At 42.0% G+C, this 22,494-nt stretch overlaps 1 protein-coding gene across 1 annotated transcript; it reads right to left on the reverse strand.

Annotated features, from left to right (window-relative positions):
* Positions 1-421: 421 nt before the first annotated feature.
* On the reverse strand, positions 422-11,130 carry CDK20 (cyclin dependent kinase 20). Its single transcript, XM_067464203.1, has 8 exons — positions 11,030-11,130; positions 10,818-10,931; positions 8,984-9,172; positions 8,738-8,859; positions 7,831-7,893; positions 6,222-6,345; positions 5,526-5,681; positions 422-1,177 (listed from the first exon to the last, which is right to left on the reverse strand). Exons 1-8 carry the CDS (start codon positions 11,102-11,104, stop codon positions 989-991), a joined length of 1,032 nt encoding a protein of 343 aa, XP_067320304.1. The 5' UTR covers positions 11,105-11,130; the 3' UTR covers positions 422-988.
* Positions 11,131-22,494: the final 11,364 nt, after the last annotated feature.

Here is a 22,494-nt window from a genome sequence, read left to right on the forward strand (position 1 = left end):
CAGGCTGGCTTTGAACTCATGACCTTGTGGTCTGCCACAATGAGCAGAGCTTCTGTCTTCTCCCCCCAACTCCCCACCAGATATTATAGGATGCTGACTCTCATCTGTGCTTTGAATGCAATTTTCCTGCTTCTTGGCAGGGGGTTGAACTGGATGGCCCATGAGGTCTCTTCCAACTCTATGATTCTAAAACCAGTATTGAGCATTCCTTGTTTAAGAAAACCCCATGAAATTCATGGGGGTGCCATAAGCCAATAGGCAATTGGAAGGCAAACACAAGCTGATACACACACACACACACACACTCTTAACGACAAAAACACATTCCAGCAAGCCTAGCAGATGTCCCATCTCTGAGAAAGCCAACACTGACTGATCCAAAGAGTTCACAGTGGTCATTTGAAAAAAGAGTTCAGGAATGTTTATAAATAAGTATTTAATTATCAAACTTTACAATGCTGCAAAAAAAACAGTGCTTTTACAAAACATCAGAAGAACTGCAGAAAACTGGAATGTCCTTGAAGTCCAAGAAAGTGCTAAAAAGGGTAGGGAAGCTCCCTGGTATCTTACTGTGCTGACACTGGTTCAGTGAAATAAGAAATACTGCCAATGGGCAAAGTGTAAGATCAGGAAGGGTTACCCATGCTGAAATCTGCCACAATGAGCACAGCTTCTGTCTTTTCCCCCCAATTCCCCACCAGATATTGTAGGATGCTGACTCTCATCTGTGGTAGCCAGTATAGGAGGATCACAGAAGTTGAAATTCAGTAACATACAAAGGGCATCTCCTCCTCCTTCCCTGCTTTTCATGCTTGCATAAAAGCAGGCTCTGGGCATGAGCAACTATTTTATTTCTTGCGGGAGTAGAAGCTCCACCAACCTTGTGGGTCCCTCTTATTAGCTGAAAGGATGAGTTCCTCTTTAGAGTGAGGCAGCCCCTCAATAAGAAATACACACCACACATATCTGAACAAAAGAAATCCTTTCTTCACACGTCAATCACATACGGTGCCACAAGTTCTAAATCCACGAGAGACTCTTCCAGCGGCTGCTCCACGTGGAAGTCACGCTGGTGCTGGGGCCCCTGGCGGGCTTTTTTGCCTCCACGCTGGGGAATGGGCAGCTCTGAGTGATGGGCAGGCAGTGGAGGGGTGAAGAAATAAGGATGCAAGAGGGCCTGGAAAGGAAAAGTAAACAAACATGGTCTCAGTCTGGCCATGGGCCACCTGATCAAAGAGCGGCCAAGGAGAGCCCCAAGGAGTTCCACAGGAATAATAACAACAACGACAACAACTTTATTCTTGTACCCTTCCTCCATCTCCCCAAAGGGTCTCAGGGATTACATATGGCACAAAGTGCCTAAAATAAAGTATAAAATAAACACACTGTACAACACCATAAAGTAAAACATATAGCATATAAAATAACAATTTAAACTCAGAACAATGCCCAATGGTGACAATTATCATAAGACATGGCCAGACTGTAAACAAGACAAGGGAATGGGATAGTGCTAATTGTAGCTAAGGAAACAAGGGCATGGGATGAAAGTGCAGTGCAAAGGCATGTACCATCTAAAATAGGCATTCAACAACTGTGGCCCTCCAGCTGTTTGGGCCTCTAAGACGCCTCAAGCAGCTTGTTAAATGGTCAGGAATTCTGGGAGTTGGAGGCCCAAACAGCTGGAGGGCCACAGATGTAGAATGCGTGATCTAAAAGTATAGCATGCCAATGCACTGCTGTATGAGTCTAGTCCCTTTATTCACACAGCTATTTCTTGTTTGCCTGACTCTTAGTTGCTGACTGCTGAAAATGCATTTCTTGGTTCAGAATACAGCGTACTTGCAACCCTCTTTAAAATAGTCAACTGATCCAAGATGACACCTATTCTGCAAATTAGTTCTTTGCATCCAGAGTTGTGCCGTGTGGTACATCAGTCCCATCTATTCTTAAAATTTAGAATTAGCATCTTATGTTGCCATGTGAATTGTCCCTGAAATTATAGAAAGGAAGCATTTAAACTCACACAACTATTATGCATATTATAATATTTTTCTTTGGATTGTCAAATGAGCAATTTAAGAGTGTTAATTTTAAGGCGACATGTCATATGACACTGCAGTAAGACTGTTGTACGGACAGAAATGGAAAAAAACAAAACAAAAGGGTAATGGATTTTTAAAAGTTCAGAATGGCTGAAATGGGCAAATTACTTTCCCTGATTAGGTAGAAATTGTTGGGAAAGTTCTTAAAAAACTAGGAGTTGTTTTTATCTTTAGTAAAGGAGGAAGAATTAAAGTTTGTCCTAGTAAAATTTGAAGACTGAAGTTTTGTTTTGATTTTTGATTTTTGCAGGACTTTAAATAAGAAGATATCATTTCAGTGAAGTAGCGTTCACCCTTGGTTTAAATACACAGCGACAAGCAAGCCAATGGAGAAGGGTATCATTTCACTCAGTCCCTATTAGGAAGTCACCACTCTAGTCCTACTAAAAGTTACAATACAATTCTGCTCCCAATTATTTTGGTTAACAGATATTCAACCTGGGAGCAGAAGTGTTCCATATTCTAAATTTTTGGATATTTGCAAATAAATAATAAGGTACTTTGGCCACATCATGAGAAGGAAAGGAAAGCTTAGAGAAGACAATGATGCTTGGGAAAATGAAAGGAAAAAGGAAGAGGGGCCGACCAAGGGCAAGATGGATGGATGGCATCCTTGAAGTGACTGGCTTGACTCTGAAGGAGCTGGGGGTGGTGACGACCGACAGGGAGCTCTGGCATTGACTGGTCCATGAAGTCACAAAGAGTCGGAAACGACTGAACGAATGAACAACAACATCTTGGAAATGGGACCCAAGATTAAATACAACATTCATTAATGTTTCATTACTTTGCAATAATTTTGAGCACAAAGCAAAGTGTGTGTGTATTCAACCATCAGAAAGCAAAGGTGTCACGAAGGCCACTTCCACACAGCTGTATAAAACCCATATTATCTACTTTGAACTGGATTATATGGCGGTGTGGACTCAGATAACCCAGTTCAAAGCAGATATTGTGGAGTATCTGATTTGATAATCTGGATTATATGGCTGTGTGGTAGGGCCCTAACTCAGCTCCTAATTTCAGAATTTGGATATTTTGGATTGTGGAAATCTAGATAATGGATGCACAACCTAATTTCACTATAAAAAGGCAAATTAGTCGGTTTAGAGCTGCCATTTCATTGAAAGCCCTCTCACCCTTCCCATGTGTTCCAACATTGACACCTGGCAGAATGCATACTTTTTAAAGAAGGCAGATCTGCATGGCAACTTCTTTGGAAGCCTGCATTCAGCACACTCCCCCAGTTTTCTTACTGTTTCCCATGTTAAACAATAGGAAAGGAAGTGCAGGGTGCCTCCAAGTGGTTGGACTTGAAATAGTCATTAGCTTCATGCCAGAAGCACTCGAGACACCAACACTACCTTTGCATCTGCCTACAGGAGATATTTATGCATCTACAGTGGGCCGTAGTGGTTTAAGCATGAAACTATGACTCTGAAGTCCTGGATTCAAATATCTACTCGGCTATAGAAACCTGCTGGGTGACTTTGGGCAGGTTACACTCTCTCAACCTCAAAGGAAAGCAAAAACAAGCCCCCTGACCAAATCTTAGATTCAAAATAAAAGTTGGAAATGACTTGAAAGCACACAGCAACAAACTGACAAACAAACACAATCCTTTTCAACCTCAGCCAAAAAAATCTCCTTGAGTTGCTTATATACAAATGAACACAAGACAACTTCAGACTGCAGGATCGTAATCTAAAAAGAAACAACACAGAAAGGCTAGGGAAGAGGTGAAAGAATAATAAGCAAGTGCTCTTTCAGTTGGCCTAAGGTTTCACCACATCTGCTGCTGCTGATGAGGTGGTATAAACAAACAATTAAAAGCTTCAAGAATCACTTTCCCCATGCCTGCCTTAAATATGCTGCCTGCTTTCGCTGCTCACACAGGAATGCAAAAATAAGTGGCAAACTCAAATGAACTACAATTAAAAGGACAAGCCTTTCGTATCTGCGAGACCTTTATCTGCAGTCTCATTTATTTAATGTATTTCCTCAGCACATCATAGGCATCCAGGCTAGCTTCTGCTGGATGTTGACGATACAGTTGTGTTGGAGGAAATACTTAGAGAGGTGTCCTCTAAGCATTTCCTAGATCCTCCACACAACTCCATGGTATTCTTCTGCGAGAAGCAATTTATTCAGTTGGATTCCCCATTACTTTTGATGCAGCCACCTGGAATCTATCCCCTACAGATTCGGGGCTTGCACCCTAGTAGACTATTTAATAAATTTTGTAGGAACTTTTGGGCATATGGTTGCCAGTTGTAACAATTGTGAAGCCGCAGTCTCCATCAGTGTTTATACAAGACACAGCAGGAGCTACTCCCTCTGTCCAGCCACTTCCCGCAGTGCAGTTCCATCACCTCAGCCACTCATCAACAACTCTCTTTCTGCTTAATTCTGACTACTAAGAGAAGATGAAGCAGACTCCACCCATGGTATAAAACTACTCCTTCCTTTTTAGTGCTCAGGAGCACCGATAATGAATCCAAGAGCAACCATGTAGCTGATCAAGGAGACAGAGCTACATCCTAGAGAGCCAGATTTGGTATGAGAGTCATAGTCAGCATAGTCAGCTGCTATGCCAGCTCCACTGAGCCCAAATCAAAGTGCCGGTTTTGACCTATAAAGCTCTATATGGTTCTGGCCCAGCTTACTTGTCCAAACGCCTCCACCCCTACGTCCCACCTCGTAATCCAAGATCTTCCGGGGAGGCCCTGCTCTCGCTCCCGTCAACAGCACAAATGCGTCTGGCGGGGATGAGAGACAGGGCCTTCTCAGCTGTGGCCCCCACCTATGGAACACACTCCCAAATGAGGTAAGATCCGCTCCCTCCCTCCTGGCTTTTAGAAAAAAATTAAAATCATGGTTCCGGGACCAGGCCTTCGGACAGTAGATGTATGTAGCATTTTAGAGGGACATTGACTGGAACAGCGATTCGACTAATGAAACTGTTTTATTGTTTTAATACTTGTTGATGTGTTGTTTTAATTATAATTTATGTTTAATTGTGGTTTTACTATTGTAATTGTTTGTATTGCCATCAAATCGGTGCCCAATGAAAGACATTGAATTTTGCCATTATTTATGTCCCCCCAGGGGTGAGAAAGGCGGTATATAAATACTGTAAATAAATAAATTATGGAAGATGAGAATGGATATTTCCTACCACAGGTTTGACTATTTAATACATTTGATACGTGACTACACACACGCGAGTTATGATGGCATCTGTGTGCAGTCATAAGCTTCAGTTCCACCTGTATAGCTCACCAGCATGCTGCTGGCCCACGTGCCCCGCTACTTGCTGACTATGATACTCCAGAATTCCTCACCTGCAACATTCTAGCAGCAATGAAAACCAGCTAGGAACCTCTGCTAATATGGAAAATAGGGTGTATTCAGCCTTACCTCTGCTGCCTGCACACGCTGTTTGGAAGGATAGACCAGGAACTGTTTCAGGAGCTGCACAGCTTGTGGAGAGGCATCGGGTACTACTTGCTCCAGAGGAATGGGCAACTTCTCTTTGAAGGAGATTTTGTTGTAATCAGGCAATTCAGTGATCTCCTGTCCCAACAACAACAAAATATCTCTCTTACTTTGAAAATCTCCATCCTTCCCATGGAGGAATAGCCATAGCAAGCTTTTGGAAATGCAGCGTAATAGATAAACATAAAACTATGGAAGAGCGAACATGGAACGGCTAGACGTTGCTACTGGAAAAATTAATTTAACAGGAAGGCACTGGTGATTATGTTTTTAATGGTTTTTTTGTATGGATTTTTATAATGTTTTTAATTGTATTTTTATGACTATCGTGACATCAAATTGCTGTCAATTTGTAAGCCGCCTTGAGTCGCCTTTGGGCTGAGAAAGGCGGGATAGAAATACTGTAAATAAAAAATAAAATAAAAACCACAGTTCCTGTCTTAGCAAGTTATCTAAAGGGAAGGGGGCGGTGGAGAGCAAGTATAGACCTCCAGATGCTTTCAGACTGCAACTCCCAGTATTCCTCACTTCTGGCTAGGTGTGATGGGAGTTACAGTCCAAAGATAGCTGGAAGGCAGCATGATTCTCACCCTTGAGCCCCTGACAACTAAGTCTCACCGGCCAGATCTTCTGGTTTGGAGTCCCAAGCACTCTCAGGACACAGCATAGCTGCTCGATATCATTCTCCCCAGGAAAGAGGGGGGAATTGTTGAGAAGTTCGGCGAAGATGCAGCCCACAGCCCTGATCAAAGGAGAGAAAATCGGTAGCCCAAATTACAGGAGGTGAAGCTGAATCATCTACATTTCAGAATCTTACTAAATCCTAGTTCTTCGGTTCAAACTGCTGTGGAATGAGATTCTTTCTTGCGGCTTCCCTCCTCCCCCCCAAAAATGTTATCCTCTTTGATGGCAGCCATTTTTAATAGGGACTTACTGCCAAAGCCTCTCTGCTTCTATTAAAAATGGCCATCATGGTCTTTCTACAAAGAGAATAATGCAGCAAGCCTTTATTTTAAAAATGGCTACCGCTGTTCAGTTCCACCCCAAGAGCCAAGACAGATGCATTCTTTGAGCTCCTCCGTGTTGCTACTAAATGCTATTTAGGGGCAGGGGGGAAAGGAGAGGAAGGAGGGAGGGCTGCCATTCTTTCTCTAATTTCGACAAGGGATTGGTAATGGGATGGGAGCTTCTCTCCTCTGTCTCTTGCCACTATCTTAGCACTGGGGCCATAATAGAGTCAGATTGCTTTTCTTGCCCTTCTCCCCTTGCTCCCCATTTTTCATTTATTTTCCTTTTCCTATGTGTATTTTTAAAGTGTAGACATTTTAAGATTAGCAATGCAATTTATATCCCTCTCCATTGTAATACCACAAAGAAACAGATCTCCTTCTCTATAGTTCTTTCTAAGTAAATTCCTTTTATACATTTTAAAAGGAAAGGATTTGTTTGTACACGCCCCAATATTTTATTCTCGACTGAGCCATGGATCATAGCAAAATCCATAATTTTGGCCCCCAATCCTACCCTCACCTTATTATGAGGTTGACCTATTGTTACATATGCTATATTTAACTACACATGGAATCCAAAATTCTCCCTATTTGTTGTCTAACCCTGCAGTTTCAATAGGTTGGGGTTAATTTTTCATTCTCAATAAAGAATACCCACAAAATTGTGTCCAGATGAGAGGATCAGGACTCTTGCAGCAAAAAAAGTAAATGGGTCCTGCCTATTTATACGGTCGGGCCTTACAATCGGCTGGGGAGGCCCTCTTCTCAGTCCCACCTCCTTTGCAAGCAAGGTTGGCAGGGACGAGGAAGAGGGCTTCCTCAGTGGTGGCCCCCCAACTCTGGAACACCCTCCCCAAGGAGAGTAGACAGGCATCCACCCTCACAGCATTTAGGAGGGACTTAAAGACCTGGTTATTTAAACGGGCTTTTAATAATGATTAGTCAAACTCTAGGATATGGATTTACCTCAATGGGGTAGTAAGTTCTTTTAGCTCATAGGAACGACTGTATTTTTATTGTTAATTTTGTTACTTGATTGTTCTGTATTTTGTGTTTTATATTGATTTGATATGTTATTGTTTGCTCCATTTTATGTATTTTATTGTATTGCACTTATTGTATTATTTATGTTGTAAGCAGCCCCGACTCCTCTGGGGAGAGAGGGTGGGATATAAATAAACATCATCATCATCATCATCATCATTAAAGATACTCACCACAAATCCACACCTTCATCATATTTCCTAGCACCATAGAGAAGTTCAGGAGCCCGATACCACCTCATGGAGAAGAAGATCACAAAAGTCATGACTCTGAGGAGATCCAAACCCATTCATCTCTATCACTACTTACACACCAGACTCCACTCTTCTCATACAATCTATGCCACAGTTTTCAGCATCCTCCTACTCCAGTGCTACTCCACAGCTATAATAATAGTAAATAATAATAAACTTTATTTATACCCCGACACCATCTCCCTAATGGGGACTCGGGGCAGTTACATGAGGCCAAATTACAATAAAATAAGATACAAGTTACAATAAAATAAACAACATCGCAGAAAGATACAGAACATATGACTAAAATGGAAAAAAATATATATTTTAAAGTAAACCAAACATTATGACAGTGAGCGGGCCGCATGTACATAAAATTATTAAAAACTCAGGGTGTGATAGGGGGGTAGAATTATTTGTGAGTGAGAACTACACTTCCAAGCTAGACTTAAAGAGTATTGGAATAAAATATGTACTTGGGTGGGGGCTGATGTTAATTTGTTGTTGCATGCCTTCATGTTTTTTACCCTAAGGCAGTGGTTCTCAACCTGGGGTCCCCAGATGTTTTTGGCCTTCAATTCCCAGAAATCCTAACAACTGGTAATCTGGCTGGGATTTCTAGGAGATGTAGGCCAAAAACATCTGGGGACCCCAGGTTGAGAACTACTGCCCTAAGGTGACTTTATCTGGGCCTGAGAGTGTGTGACTCTCCCAAGGTTACATAATGGGTTTTCATGATTGAGCATGAAACAGAACCCCGATCTTGAGTTGAAGACCAATGGTCAAACTACTACACTTTGCCTTAATAATTATCAGTCCATACTCCCTGCCAATCCCTATTCACCTGGTGGCTACTTGGTGGCTATAGAGTCTCTCCCCATCACTGGTAAAGACCCTGGCCAGACCAAAGTCAGCAATTTTCAGCTGACCTGTGGAGCTGATCAGCAAATTGGCTGGTTTCAGGTCCTGTAAAGAAAAGACAAAGATTCAGAAGACCTGCAGGTGTTCGTGGGAAAAGATGGGAAGTGAGCACAGGCTCAGGAAAAGGAACCCTGACGAAGAATATAATCAGACTAGACTTGGCGCTTACCCGATGCATGATGGAGTTGGCGTGGCAGAAGGCCACTCCCTTGAGCAGCATAAGCATGTAGCCTTTCACTTGGGCCTCAGTGAGAGGCTGTTCGGAGTTGCGGATCACCTCAGACAGGTCAGACAGCATGTATTCAAACACCAGCACAAAGCCTGTGCCGTGAGGAAAGACATCCTTCAATTTCACCACCTAAAGAGAGAGAAGGAATGACCTGACATAGGTTTTGCAGACTCTAAAGCAGTGGTTCTCAACCTTTCTAATGCGGTGACCCCTAAATAAAGTTCCTCATATTGTGGTGACCCCCACCCATATTTTCGTTGCTACTTCATAAATAATTTTGCTACTCTTATGAATTCTACTGCAAATATCTAATATGCAGGATGTATTTTCATTGTTACAAATTGAACATAATTAAAGAATAGTGATTAATCACAAAAACAATATGTTTGGGCGAGTATGGACAATGGATGATGGGATTTGCAGTACCTTCAACCAATTCAGCTCTGACTTTCACAGACCACAGAGATCGCCCACGAATTACAGACCTGGACCAAACTTGAACACACAGAACTCCCATGACCAACAGAAAATACTGGAGGGGTTTGGGAGGAACTGACAGTGATTTATGGGACATGTAGTTCACTTACATCCGAAAAGTACAGTGAACCCAAATGACTATGGATCTGGACCAAACTTGCCATGAATAATCAATATGCCCAAATTTGAACAATGGTGGAGTTTGGGGGAAATGGATCTTGACATTTGGGAGTTGCAGTTGCTGGGATTTATAGTTCCTCTGCCACCAGAGAGCATTCTGAACTCCAACAAAAATGGAATTGAAGAAGCTTGGCATACAGAACTCCCATAACCAACAGAAATAACTGGAGAGTTTTGGGGTTATTTTCCTGACATTTAGGGGTTGCTGGGATATATAGTTCCCTCCCATCCAAAAGCATTCTGAACTCATGCAGCCATGGAATGGACTCAAACTTGGCACAGAGAACTCCCATGATCAACAGAAAATACTGGAGAGGCTTGGGGAACATAGACCTTGGCATTTGGGAGTTGCTGGGTTATATAGTTTCCTCCCATCCAAAAGCATTCTGAACTCATGTAGCCATGGGATGGACTCACACTTGGCACAGAGAACTCCCTCCGTCCGACCCCAACCCCTTCTGAGCTCGGATGGAGGCAAGGCCGGGCGGTGAAGGCTCCATGGATGGCCAGGTATTGAGGACGGCAGGGAGAAGTTTACTCACCTTGCAGGTCTGAACAGAGGGGAGTCTTTTTCCCCTGTGCGTTTGCCTCCAAAGCTCCTCCTCCTGACTACGCACAAGTCTGTGGGAAGAGCAGGAGGAGGAGCCTGCCAGGAGTGCCATTTGGCTGGCTCAGGGGGTCGGCAGCCATTCTGGAGGGGGCGGGACTGTCTAAGGCAGCTTCGCGACCACCCAAAAATGGCCAAACGACACCCCCAGGGGTCGCGACCCCCAGGTTGAGAACCGCTGCTCTAAAGTCTCATGCCAAAGGGAACAAACTACAAATCAGAAAACCTCTTCCATACACTACTCAAATCACATTACGCTAAGATAGAACACCAGAACCTTTGACTTAAGAAAATGGAAAGAAAATCAGCCCATCTTCAGCCATCAGATACAAATTTGATTCCAAGAACACCTCGTGCAAACCACACTTTCCTCCCATTCTTCAGTCCTTGATCTTTGCATTCCCAGAAGCCCCAGACAGCATGGTCAACAGTGGGAAATGAAATCCAAAACACCTGGAGGGCTAGTGCATTTCATCCACTTGATGGCACACACTTCAACAAACTACTCACGTGTTGGTTTTCTTCAATTTCCTGCAGGGCCTTGATCTCCCGAAGTGCTTGGTTGGGGATCCCGTCCTCTAGTTTCCGGAGAGCCACTTTCTTCAAGGCAACTGTCTCCCCAGTCTGTCAAGAAAGAGAGTATAGTAAAAACCAAAAACAGGTCTTAACTTCCATATTTGAGAAAGCAGTTGAATTGTGGTGACAAGAAAGATCCCACTTACCTCTATATTTTTGGCTTTAAAAACAATGCCATGGGCCCCTTCTCCAATGCGGCCCAGGATGCTGTACTGGTCCATGGTGCTTCTAAGAGTGGAAAGAGAAAAAAGACACATTGCCTTCTTAGTTGTGAGATGCATATTATGACAATAAGATTGTAGAATGAGCATTAGATATCCACTGGGGTTTGCTTCCAGGACGTTGAATGGACACCAAAATCCTTGGATGCACAAATTCCACTTTATGAAATGAAATAGTAAAATGTTGTCCTTATTTTGAAACGACAAACTACTCAAATTAATACTAGAGAAAGTTTGAGGATCAATGAAATGGCAGGGGAAAAAACAGCTATGCATACACATTATCACAGTGGTCAGCAAGTGGCAAAATCTAGGTTTGGTTTTTGGATTTTTAAAAAAATATTCCAGAGCCATGGCTGCTGAAGGTTTTTCGAGCTATATTGTCATGTTCCAGAAGCATTCTCTCCTGACGTTTCACCTGCATCTATGGCAGGTATCGTCAGAGGTTGTGAGGTCACAACCTCAGGGGAGAATGCTTCTGGAACATGGCCATACAACCCGAAAAACTTAAGGAATCCACTGATTCTGGCCATGAAAGTCTTCGACAACACATTTCAGAGCCATGTTTATTTGAATTCCCATCATTCTTCACCAATGGATATACTGGCTAAGTCTAAAGCCTTAAAGGTGCAGATCTCCCCAATACACTTAACCATAATTGCAAGATCTCAAACACAGCTGACACTCAGTTAACTGGCACCCATGGGGATTGGTAAATGCTGGATAAATGTAGTTTCCGGTTGCGTGGGAGTTGCTATTAAAAATAGACCTAATGAATATTAAACTCCATGCTATACCATAAACATAAACTCTGTATCAACTTGATATGAATACTGTAATAAAACACAAATAAAGACAAACTTAAGTTTTACATTTTGGCTAAAAATGATTTTGTTTTAATTACTTTTTCGGAACTCTTCCATTATCTGGGCGAAGGCCACTAGGGGGTGCTGGAGAGAATACAATAGTCCATGGGGGGCAGTTGAAAGAGGCAAACCATTTCCCCTTTTTTCGCTGGTTATTCCCCCTCCCAACTTCCGATATCATAAGCGAGGGTTGTTTCCACAACGGGGACATGGGTGGGGAAAATAACAGGAAATCAGTTTTACTCCTTCAACTCACCCTCCACCCGTGTAAAATGGACTATGCTTCTCTCTCTAGCACCCCCTAGTGGCCTCCAACCAGATAATAAAACAGGTTGTTATAGGTTTTTTGGGCTATATGGCCATGTTCTAGAAGCATTCTCTCCTGATGTTTCGCCTGCATCTACGGCAAGCATCCTCTGAGGTTGTGAGGTCCTTACTTACTAACTTGTACTTACTTACTTACTTGGGTGATCCCTCATTGTCCGAGTAAGATTGTCCTCCAAGTTCGGTGTTTGTGTATATGTGTATACATGTGTGTGTATATATGTGGTTTTGTGCATGCGTTGTAATGCTTTTTTTTTGTTTTTGTCTTTTTAAGTCTCTTCTGCTGTATTTTTCAGTGTTCTTTAGAGTGATGGTCACTTGTTGGCCTGATAGGTGTATTGTGTCCGAATTTGGTCTCAATTTGTCCAGTGGTTTTTGAGTTATGTTAATCCCACAAACGAACATTTATATATATATGGTAAAGGTTTTCCTGTGACATCAAGTCTAGTCATGTCCGACTCTGGGGGGTGGTGCTCATCTTCATTTCTAAGCCAAAGAGCCGGCGTTGTCCGTAGACACCTTCAAGGTCATGTGACTGCATGGACTGATGTTAACTTCCTGCCAGAGCAGTACCTATTGATCTACCCAACATTTTAAAACTGCTATGTTGGCAGAAGCTGGGGCTAACAGCAAGAGCTCACCCCATTCAAACTGCCAACCTTTCGGTAAGCAAGTTCAAAAGCTCAGCGGTTTAACCCAGTGCGCCACCAGGGGCTCCATACACACACACACACACCTATATAAATAAAAATGTAATGTTCGTTTGTCGGATTAACATAACTCAAAAACCACTGGACGAATTGCTGCCAAATTTGGCCACAAAACACCTACTAACTCAAGGAGTGACCATCACTAAAAAAAATTAATTTTGTCATTTGGGAGTTGTAGTTGCTGTAATTTATAGTTCACCTACAATCAAAGAGCATTCGGAACTCGCCCAATGATGAAATGGGACCTAGGACTCCCATGACCAACAGAAAACACTAGAAGAGTTTGGTGGGCATTGAGTTTGGGAGTTGTAGTTCACCTACATCCAGAGAGCACTGTGGACTCAAACAACATTGGACCTGGACCAAACTTGGCACAAATATTCCATATGCCCAAATATGAACACAGATCGAGTTGGGGGAAATAGACCTTGACACTTGGGAGCTGTAGTTACTGGGATTTATAGTACATATACAAATATATTTAAACATACATTGATATACACACATAAGTATGTGTGTGTGTGTCTTTCTCTCTGAATGAAATTCATTTAGGTTTCCTACAAACCATCTATGTTTGGTATAGGGCCAATGGGAACACTCCAAGCACAAGCCCCAGCCTGGAAACCTGGCTTTGACCCCTGCTCAGCCATGGAAACCCAAGTCACACTCTCTCAGCCTCAGAGGAAGGCAAGGGCAAACCCCCTCCAAACAAATCTGGCCAGGGTCCCCATCAATTGAAGGGCCACCTCCACAACACTTCCAACTCACGCAGGCCTAAGAAGAGCTCCTGGGCCTTCCTACACAAGGCGACCCCTGGCTCCCATCCTGGGCCCGGCGCCTTTAAATCTTGACATGCGCAGTTACAACGCTCTGCCTTTTCCCCCTTTCCCGTCATGCATCGCTCTCCCAGCCACTGACTCCTCTTGGTTAGAATCTAGGGCTCGATAAGGATGGTAATCAAATAAAATTTCAGGTTCCTAATCGCACTTGGTAGCATCCTCTCTGATCTGGAAATGCATAGAAACCTTTTTTTAAAAATTAATATCCTAGACCTGGAAAGCCATTGCGTCTGACACCCCGCCCCCCACTCCTTCTCAATGCTGGATCTCCATCTAAAGTAGTGTGCCCTAACTTAGGACCTCTTGGTTTTTTGGACTTCAGCTCCCAGAATTCCAGGCTGTTGGCCAAGGTAGCTGGGGCTTCTGGGAGTTGGAGTCCAAGGCAAGGTTTGGGGAACACTGCATAGTATCCAGGCAGAATGCTTCCCATCCTCTTTGGGGAGATTTTCAAGAGAGCTGTAGAAATCCCTTTTCTTCATTGTTTTTTAAATAAAAATGCTGGATCAGAATTACTTTTTCCCCTGGTACAATATATACTTATATACACACACATATGCACATACATGAATATATATGTACACACATATACACATGTATGTACAAGCACACACACACATGCACATGTATATACATGTATGCACATATATATGCACAATCATACATACACACACACATGTGTGTGTGTGTGTGTGTGTGTATATATATATATATATATATATATATATATATACAATAATAATAATATTTATTTATTTGATCAAGGCAAGGCAACAAGGTGAAGACAGCAGCCGACCTTCTATTTATAGTCAGAATCTTATTTTCCTGGTTCTTCTTTCAGGAAATCTGCTCTTTTCTTAATAGCATATATAAAGGGTCCCCAGTGGCACAGTGGGTTAAAGCGCTGAGTTGCTGAGCTTGTTGACCGAGAGGTCACAGGTTCGATTCTGGGGAGCAGCGTGAACTTCCGCTGTCACCCCCAGCTTCTGCCAACCTAGCAGTTCAAAAACATACAAATATGAGTAGATCAATAAGTACCGCTCCAGCAGGAAGGTAACAGCGCTCCATGCAGTAACAACGCTAGGCTCTTCGGCTTAGAAATGGAGATGAGCACCACACCCCAGAGTCAGACATGACTGGACTTAATGCCAGGGGACAACTGTTACCTTTTATATACATGTACAGAAATATTAATATATACATATATACATACACACATGCATATACATGTACACACATATAAAAAACATACACATATGTATGTGCACACATACATGCACATATATAATCACACACATATGCACATGTATATACATGTACAGTCATATATATATATATATATATATATATATATATATGCACGCACATATATACATGTACAAACATATTTTATATATACATATACACATGTATAGGAGCCCCTGGTGGCGCAGTGGGTTAAAGCGCTGAGCTGCTGTGCTTGTTGACTGAAAGGTCGCAGGTTCGATACCGGGGAGTGGTGTGAGCTTCTGCTGTCAGCCCCAGCTACTGCCAACCTAGCAGTTCGAAAACATGCAAAATGTGAGTAGATCAATAGGTATCATTCCAGCAGGAAGGTAACAGCTTTCCATGCAGTCATGCCACCCACATGACCTTCGAGATGTCTACAGACAATGCCGGCTCTTCAGATTAGAAATGGAGATGAGCACCAACCCCAGAGTCGGACATGACTGATGTCAGGGGAAAACCTTTACCTTTACCTATACACATAATATGGAGCCCCCGGTGGCTCAGTGGGTTAAACCCCTGTGCCGGCAGGACTGAAGACCGACAGGACACAGGTTCGAATCTGGGGAGAGGCAGATGAGCTCCCTCTGTCAGCTCCAGCTCCCCAAGCGGGAACGTGAGAGAAGCCTCCCACAAGGATGATAAAAACATAAAATCATCCGGGCGTCCCCTGGGCAACATACTTGTAGACAGCCAACTCTCTCACACAGAAGCAACTTGCATTTTCTCAAGTCACTCCTGACACGACAAAAAACAAAACAAAATCTATACACATATATGTCGTGTACACACATACACATGCACACATGTATATATAAACACATGTACACACTGGTATATACAAGTACATACACATATGCACTTGTGTATATATATATGTGTGTACAAATGTATGTACATGTACAGTCATACATATATATACACACACATATACATGTACATATTTGTATTCATACACAAATGTATACACATACATGTATATACACTTACACACATAAATATATACACATGTACATACATATACACTCATACACACATGTATGTACAAGTACACACATATATGCACATGTATATTCATGTATGCACACATCTATACACATGCAGTCATACATGTACATACATATTCATATATATACTGGTACATGTATCTGAAAAAATGCACACAAGATTAGTATAGGCTCTGCAAGAAATTCTGATTTAGCTTTCTATATAAAATACACAAACTTCATGGGGTTTTTAGATACTTCAATGTCTTTTGCCATTTCTAGGATTGCTGGGTATTAGTCTTGTGCAATACAAATGTTAATAGACTGCATAGGAAAAGTAGGAGTCACGGGGCCCTTTAGATATTGGATTGCAATCCCAAGTAGCCCTATCCAGTACAGACCATAGGAAGGGACGCTGGGAGCTGCAGTCCAGCAGTTATCTGGAGGTAAGTGAGTGGGCCACTGAATCCATTCCTGGGTTTGCATAGCTGAAAAAGAACTGTCCAAGGTGCTGAACATGTTTTGGGGAAAGGGTTCGGTGTTTTTGGATACCTCCTTTAAAGTCTGAAACCTGGAGTAGGGCCATGAACTTCCCCTGATAAGAGAGCCAGCATCTTCCAATGCTTGGAGGACCACATGGCTCCCACACTGTCTTCAAACCTCATGCTGCATTCCCCTATAGGACCCATAGAGCTCAATTTGGGCTTTCTTTGCATAGATATGACTAGGATTTGGTTTTGGAATGATTTTTGGACTATGACCTTGAGTATTGTTGCATTGTTTGGGCTGGCCCAAAGATCACCATAGGATTCAAGGATAACAGATATATAATGGCAACCTCAATTTCCATATTTATACATATCATCTGGAAGGATTGTGCATTAATATGCATGGTACAAAAAGCATTATTTTAGTCAGGCTGAATTATTATTTATTTTGAATCGAGCACACTTCTGAAAACAAAAGCTTATAATTTTAGATTTTTCACACACATTACACATAATGTGACAGAATTAATAATCAACTTCAAGACCGTAAGGCAAACATCTATTCTATATGTCTGACTGGCTTTGTTAAGAGCAAATCTTGGAGATATAATATTTATTGTTATCATCAAAAACTGGTTTTAGGGCTCAAATTCAGATTATGTCCAATCAGCAACCTCAGATCTTTTTGAAGCCCTCATAATGGTCTATTGTTTCCACAGCAGCAAAACATTATGGTTTTCAGCATTCAGCCTTGTTTCTTCATGAGATGCACTTCACAAAGCCTCATTAAGTAAATGAACAGTTTGTGCCAATTTATCCTTGGTCTAATTAATAAACAGTGCATTCCACGCACACTTTGTCATCATCTTCTCACTTCAGAATTATTGGGTTAAATCCAAATCCGTATTCAAGGTTGAAGGACTCTGTCCCATATACTCTTTCACACCCTGATTTTTAATTGACGTCAGAGCCTCTGCTGGCAAACATGATGCACAATTTACCTTCCCCAAAGATGGTGCCTTTAACCTAAGCAACAACAAAAAAGATGTTTCCATGTACAGAAGTTGGCATTCCAGATATTGTTCATCTTACTGTTCCTATCAGTCCTAACTACCATAGCCAGTGGTGACGGTTGATGGGATCTATAGTCTGAAAATACAATGGGCTCTTGGTAACTGCTGGAGTTTATAATAATAATAATAATAATAATCTTTTATTTGTACCCCGCTACCATCTCCCGGAGGACTCGGTGCGGCTTACATGAGGCTGAGCCCAAATACATCAGTAAAAACAACAACAACAACAATACAACAAAATGAAATCAAAACAAAGCAATAAACATTATCAAAACACCACGACGCGTTAAAATCTATGGCAGGGCCAAATGTAATCGTTAAAATTAAAAATGTGCTGGGCATGACCAGGTGAAAAGGGTAGGTATTTGGAGGGGGATGGGGCATGCAGATATCCTGGGTCTCTAGTAAAGTGCATTTGGGAACATATTGCTTAGAATTTCCTTATTCTGGGAAGGCACACTGGAACAACCACGTTTTCAAGCTCCTCCTAAAAATTGCCAACGTTGGGGCATGCCTGATGTCCTTAGGGAGAGAGTTCCAGAGTCGAGGGGCCGCCACCAAGAAGGCCCTGTCCCTCGTCCCCACCAATCGCGCTTGCGATGCAGGTGGGATTGTGAGCAAGGCCTCTCCAGATGATCGAAGAGATCGTGTGGGTTCATAAACCGAGATGTGGTCACGCAGGTAGGTGGGTCCCAAACCATTTAGGGCTTTATAGGTAAGCACTAGGGCTGGGCAACCATGGAAAATTTTGTTTCTAAACTCGATTCGTTTTTAGGGGGGTTTTGCGTTTCGATTTTTAAAAGAATTCTGAAATTTTTCTTTAAAAAAGTTCGAAATTTACGAAATTTTGGAAATTACGAAACAATTACGAATCGATTTGTTAATGGCGGACGCGGCCGCGCAATACGCTAAAAAAACCTCCAAATGGGACAAGGGGAACTTCTGAAGCTTCCCTCTCCCTCTGTTGTTGACTGTTGGTGTGATAATTATATTTTTTTTCACTGATAAAACAAACAACAACTATAAAACTTGCACCAGACATGCGGAAATAATAATGAAACAATTTCGAAACAATTTCGAAACGATTTCGAAACAATTACGAAACGAGTTGAAAAATTCGTTTCGATTTTTAGTTGCTCCTGAATGGTTCAATATCGCTTCGTTATCAAAAAAAAATAACGAATTAATAATGAATTACGAAATTAACGAATGAAACCGCCCAGCCCTAGTAAGCACCTGCACCTTGAATTGGGACTGGAAAATGAACAACAGCCATTGGAGCTCCTTAAACAGGAGGGTTGACCTCTCCCTGTAAGGAGCACCAGTTAACAACCTGGCCGCCGCCCGTTGGACCAATTGAAATTTCCGGGCCGTTTTCAAGGGCATCCCCACATAGAGTTCATTACAGTAATCCAATCTGGAGATGACTAAGGCATGGACCACCCTGGCCAGATCCGCCTTCACGAGGTACGGTTGCAGGAACTGCCCCCCCCCCTCCCTCGCCCCACATACACCAAAATCTGTGGATGTTCAAGTCCCATTTTTTTTAAAAAAAAAATACTGTTCAAATCCCATTATATACAATGACTCAGTAAAATGTTGCTTCTTATATAAAACAACAAGATCAAGGTTGGCTTTGAGGATTTATTTCTGAATATTTTCAAGCCATGGATACTGTGTGCCAACTTATAAGCACAGTGAATGCTTATTAGGACTACTGTTACTGGACTAAAGGAACAGGGTGCACTGGTGCCATCTCTCTCTGTGTCACTCATTGGAACAACAGGGACAGCTTGGGAAGGAATCTATCACATCACCAAAACAGTCTGAGAAATTGATGGGACTCAGAAAGACTTCTTCAGAAAACACAATGGCATAATAACTGTTAATGGAACGGCGATGATCTCAGGACACACAAGGCACTGAAACACATCTTCTTGTCTAAAAGCTAGTTTATTTAACACAAAACATATTTACACTAGAACTAAGCAGAACAAGAAACAAAAACGTCTACATGGCTCGGCTTTTCGTTGCAATCTAGAATACGGCGCATTCCCACATTCCTCAGTGACGTGATGACGTACAATGCTCTCGACGCAAGACAGCATACAACACTTTCCGCACTGAGATTCACGATACGGTTAACCCTTTCCACAAAAGAATTACAATCTCTGGAACATTGCATTACAAAGCATTACATTTCTAAGCACACAATCACTAACTTTGAAAACTACAATACACTTAATCAAAACACACACATATATTTGACAATAACATGGAACATGGCCATCAGCCCGGAAAACTCACAGCAACCCAGTGATTCCAGCCATGAAAGCCTTCAACAACACAAAGTTTTAGTCCTTCGGAAAGCCTGGACTATAACCATAATGGGCTTTATGGGTCATCACCAGCACTTTGAATTTTGCCCCGAAACAGGCCAATATCGAGTGGAGTGTTGGGGTTCAGCCTGTGTGTGAACCTGAACCTGATTTTCTGATTGTATTTCCTGATGCTAATGAAGATGTTGATTCTGAGGGCAATGTAGAAGATGACGGTTTGTGTAGTGAAACTCCTGCAGCCTTGGAAAGTGAAATATTTCAGAGCCAAGCGATGAACTTTCACTCTCTTTTCCTCCCAGTCTTAGCTCTCCAGAGAATCTGACACCTGGTCTCTCTAATGAGGATAGGAGAGGGCAGATTTGGCAGAACAGGGGAGAATCTCAAAGTTTACGAAGGTCAGCTAGACTGAGAGAAATGCAAACAAAGCCTGCAGGCGTGTCACGTAATAGATTTCTCGGCCTTAAGTACCTCTCGCCTGGATGCATCTTCAGACCAGGCATCGTTCCAGATTCAAGCATCATCCTTGGTAGGTCTCCTGATTCCAGTGGCCTTATTCCTAAGAGGCTTCCTAGTTGCTTCAAGTACGGTTAGTGGATTGGTAACAGGTTCCAGGATTTAGCAGTGTTACTGTGGGTTTTTGATCTTGTTCATGGACATTTCTTGTTGCTGATTTTTACTGTGGATTTTTGCCTTGCATATTTCCTCTATTTTTGTACTCATCTTTCTTCAATAAAAAAGGATTGTTTTTCCTGAAGTCAAGTGTGGTGGATTGTTGTCTGAGGGTCCAGTTTCCTGCTCTGGGTTGCAACATGGAGCTATTTATTTATTTATTTATTTACGGCATTTATATTTATATTATATCATTAGCATAGTACAATATCACTATTATATATTACTATATTGCACTATACCATTATATTGTAATATTATTAGTAATATTACATGTAATGTAAATATATAATTATAATATTGCATTATTATTACCAGTATTATATTGTATTACATTATAATATTATAAATGTTATATGTATATACAATATACTATGTTATATTATTAGTAAAGACAAGATGGAACTGCCTTCTGCTCCCCTCTGTCTTCATTCTGGCCAGAGCAGCAGTTGGTGCCAGAGGGAGAATTGTTTGCTCCCTGTGCGCAGCCCCAGTTAACAATGTGGCTATAGTTTTTTAGGCCACCACTCTACTAATTCCTGCGAAACAAACAATCCCATAAATAAAGCCATACTTTAGAGCAATGGTTCTCAACCTGTGGGTCTCCAGATGTTTTGGCCTCCAACTCCCAGAAATTCTAACAGCTAGTAAACTGGCTGGAATTTCTGGGAGTTGTAGGCCAAACCACCTGGGAAGGTTGAGAACCACTGCTTTAGATGATATGAAGAGCCTTTTTAAACCATGGAAAGTCAATGAATGTTGCTTTTTAATTCAGAAAAGGTCCTTCCTAGACATGAGTTGACCCACAGGAGCAAAATGTGTTGGGAATGCCTGTTATGTGCTCCAGGAGACATTTTTTGTGTGAGGAGGGGGGCTCCAAAAATAGTGGAAATACCCTCCACAAAAAATGTTTCAGAGCAAAATCCCTGCCAATTTCACAAGCTCGCCTGGTAAGCACAAGGGTCGGAGAGAGCTTTTTCCTCTGTGGGCCCCGAACTCTGGAACTCACTACCTGGAGAAATTAGGAAAGCCGCTACCCTAGAAACCTTTAAAAAGAACCTTAAAACCTGGCTCTTCTGCAGCACCTTTGATGAGTAGGTATACAATCTCATATTATTGCTTAACCTCAATGGTTTTTTTTCCATTGGAGTATATGTCCTGCCCTCTCTCGGGGGAAAGCCTGATTCCACAACCCCCACTACAAAGAGTCCTCCTCCGCAACTAATCTGTCTCTCTTTTATCTTGCCCAAGTTTTTAATTAGTCTTAATCAGTTTCTCTTTTAATCATTACATGTAGCCCACCCATTATTATTGTCATTGTGATTGTGTTTATCGTAATTTTATATTGCTACGTATTCACATATTTTATGTAATTATGCTGTTGTTGTTCATTGTTTGCATTTTTGGTCTGTGTTTTTGGTTTTATCTTATTGTAAATTGTTGGTTGGACTTGGCCTCATGTAAGCTGCTCTGAGTCCCCATTGTGGAGATGATGGCGGGGTATAAATAAATATTATTATTATTATTATTATGTATTGTCGAAGGCTTTCATGGCCGGAATCACTGGGTTGTTGTAGGGGGTTTTTTGGGCTATATGGCCATGGTCTAGAGGCATTATCTCCTGACATTTCGCCTGCATCTATGGCAAGCTTCCTCAGAGGTAGTGAGGTCTGTTGGAACTAGGAAAAAGGGTTTATATATCTGTGGAATTACCAGGGTGAGACAAAGGACTCTTGTCTGCTGGAGCTAGGTGTGAATGTTTCAACTGACCACCTTGATTAGCATATAATGGCCTGACAGTGCCTAGAGCAAACTTTTGTTGAGAGGTGA

Source organism: Anolis sagrei, chromosome 2 (assembly GCF_037176765.1).
Source record: "Anolis sagrei isolate rAnoSag1 chromosome 2, rAnoSag1.mat, whole genome shotgun sequence".
NCBI classification, from domain to species: Eukaryota; Metazoa; Chordata; class Lepidosauria; order Squamata; family Dactyloidae; genus Anolis; species Anolis sagrei.

Excerpts from the sequence above, each read along its gene's own strand:
- CDK20 (XM_067464203.1), bottom strand. The coding sequence starts at position 11,104 with ATGGACCAGTACAGCATCCTGGGCCGCATTGGAGAAGGGGCCCATGGC. Across the intron at positions 10,932-11,029 it reads TTAAAGCCAAAAATATAGAG|ACTGGGGAGACAGTTGCCTT; the intron begins GTAAGTGGGATC and ends CTTTCTTGACAG. Across the intron at positions 7,894-8,737 it reads AGCCACCAAGTAGCCACCAG|GTGGTATCGGGCTCCTGAAC; the intron begins GTGAATAGGGAT and ends CTTCTCCATGAG.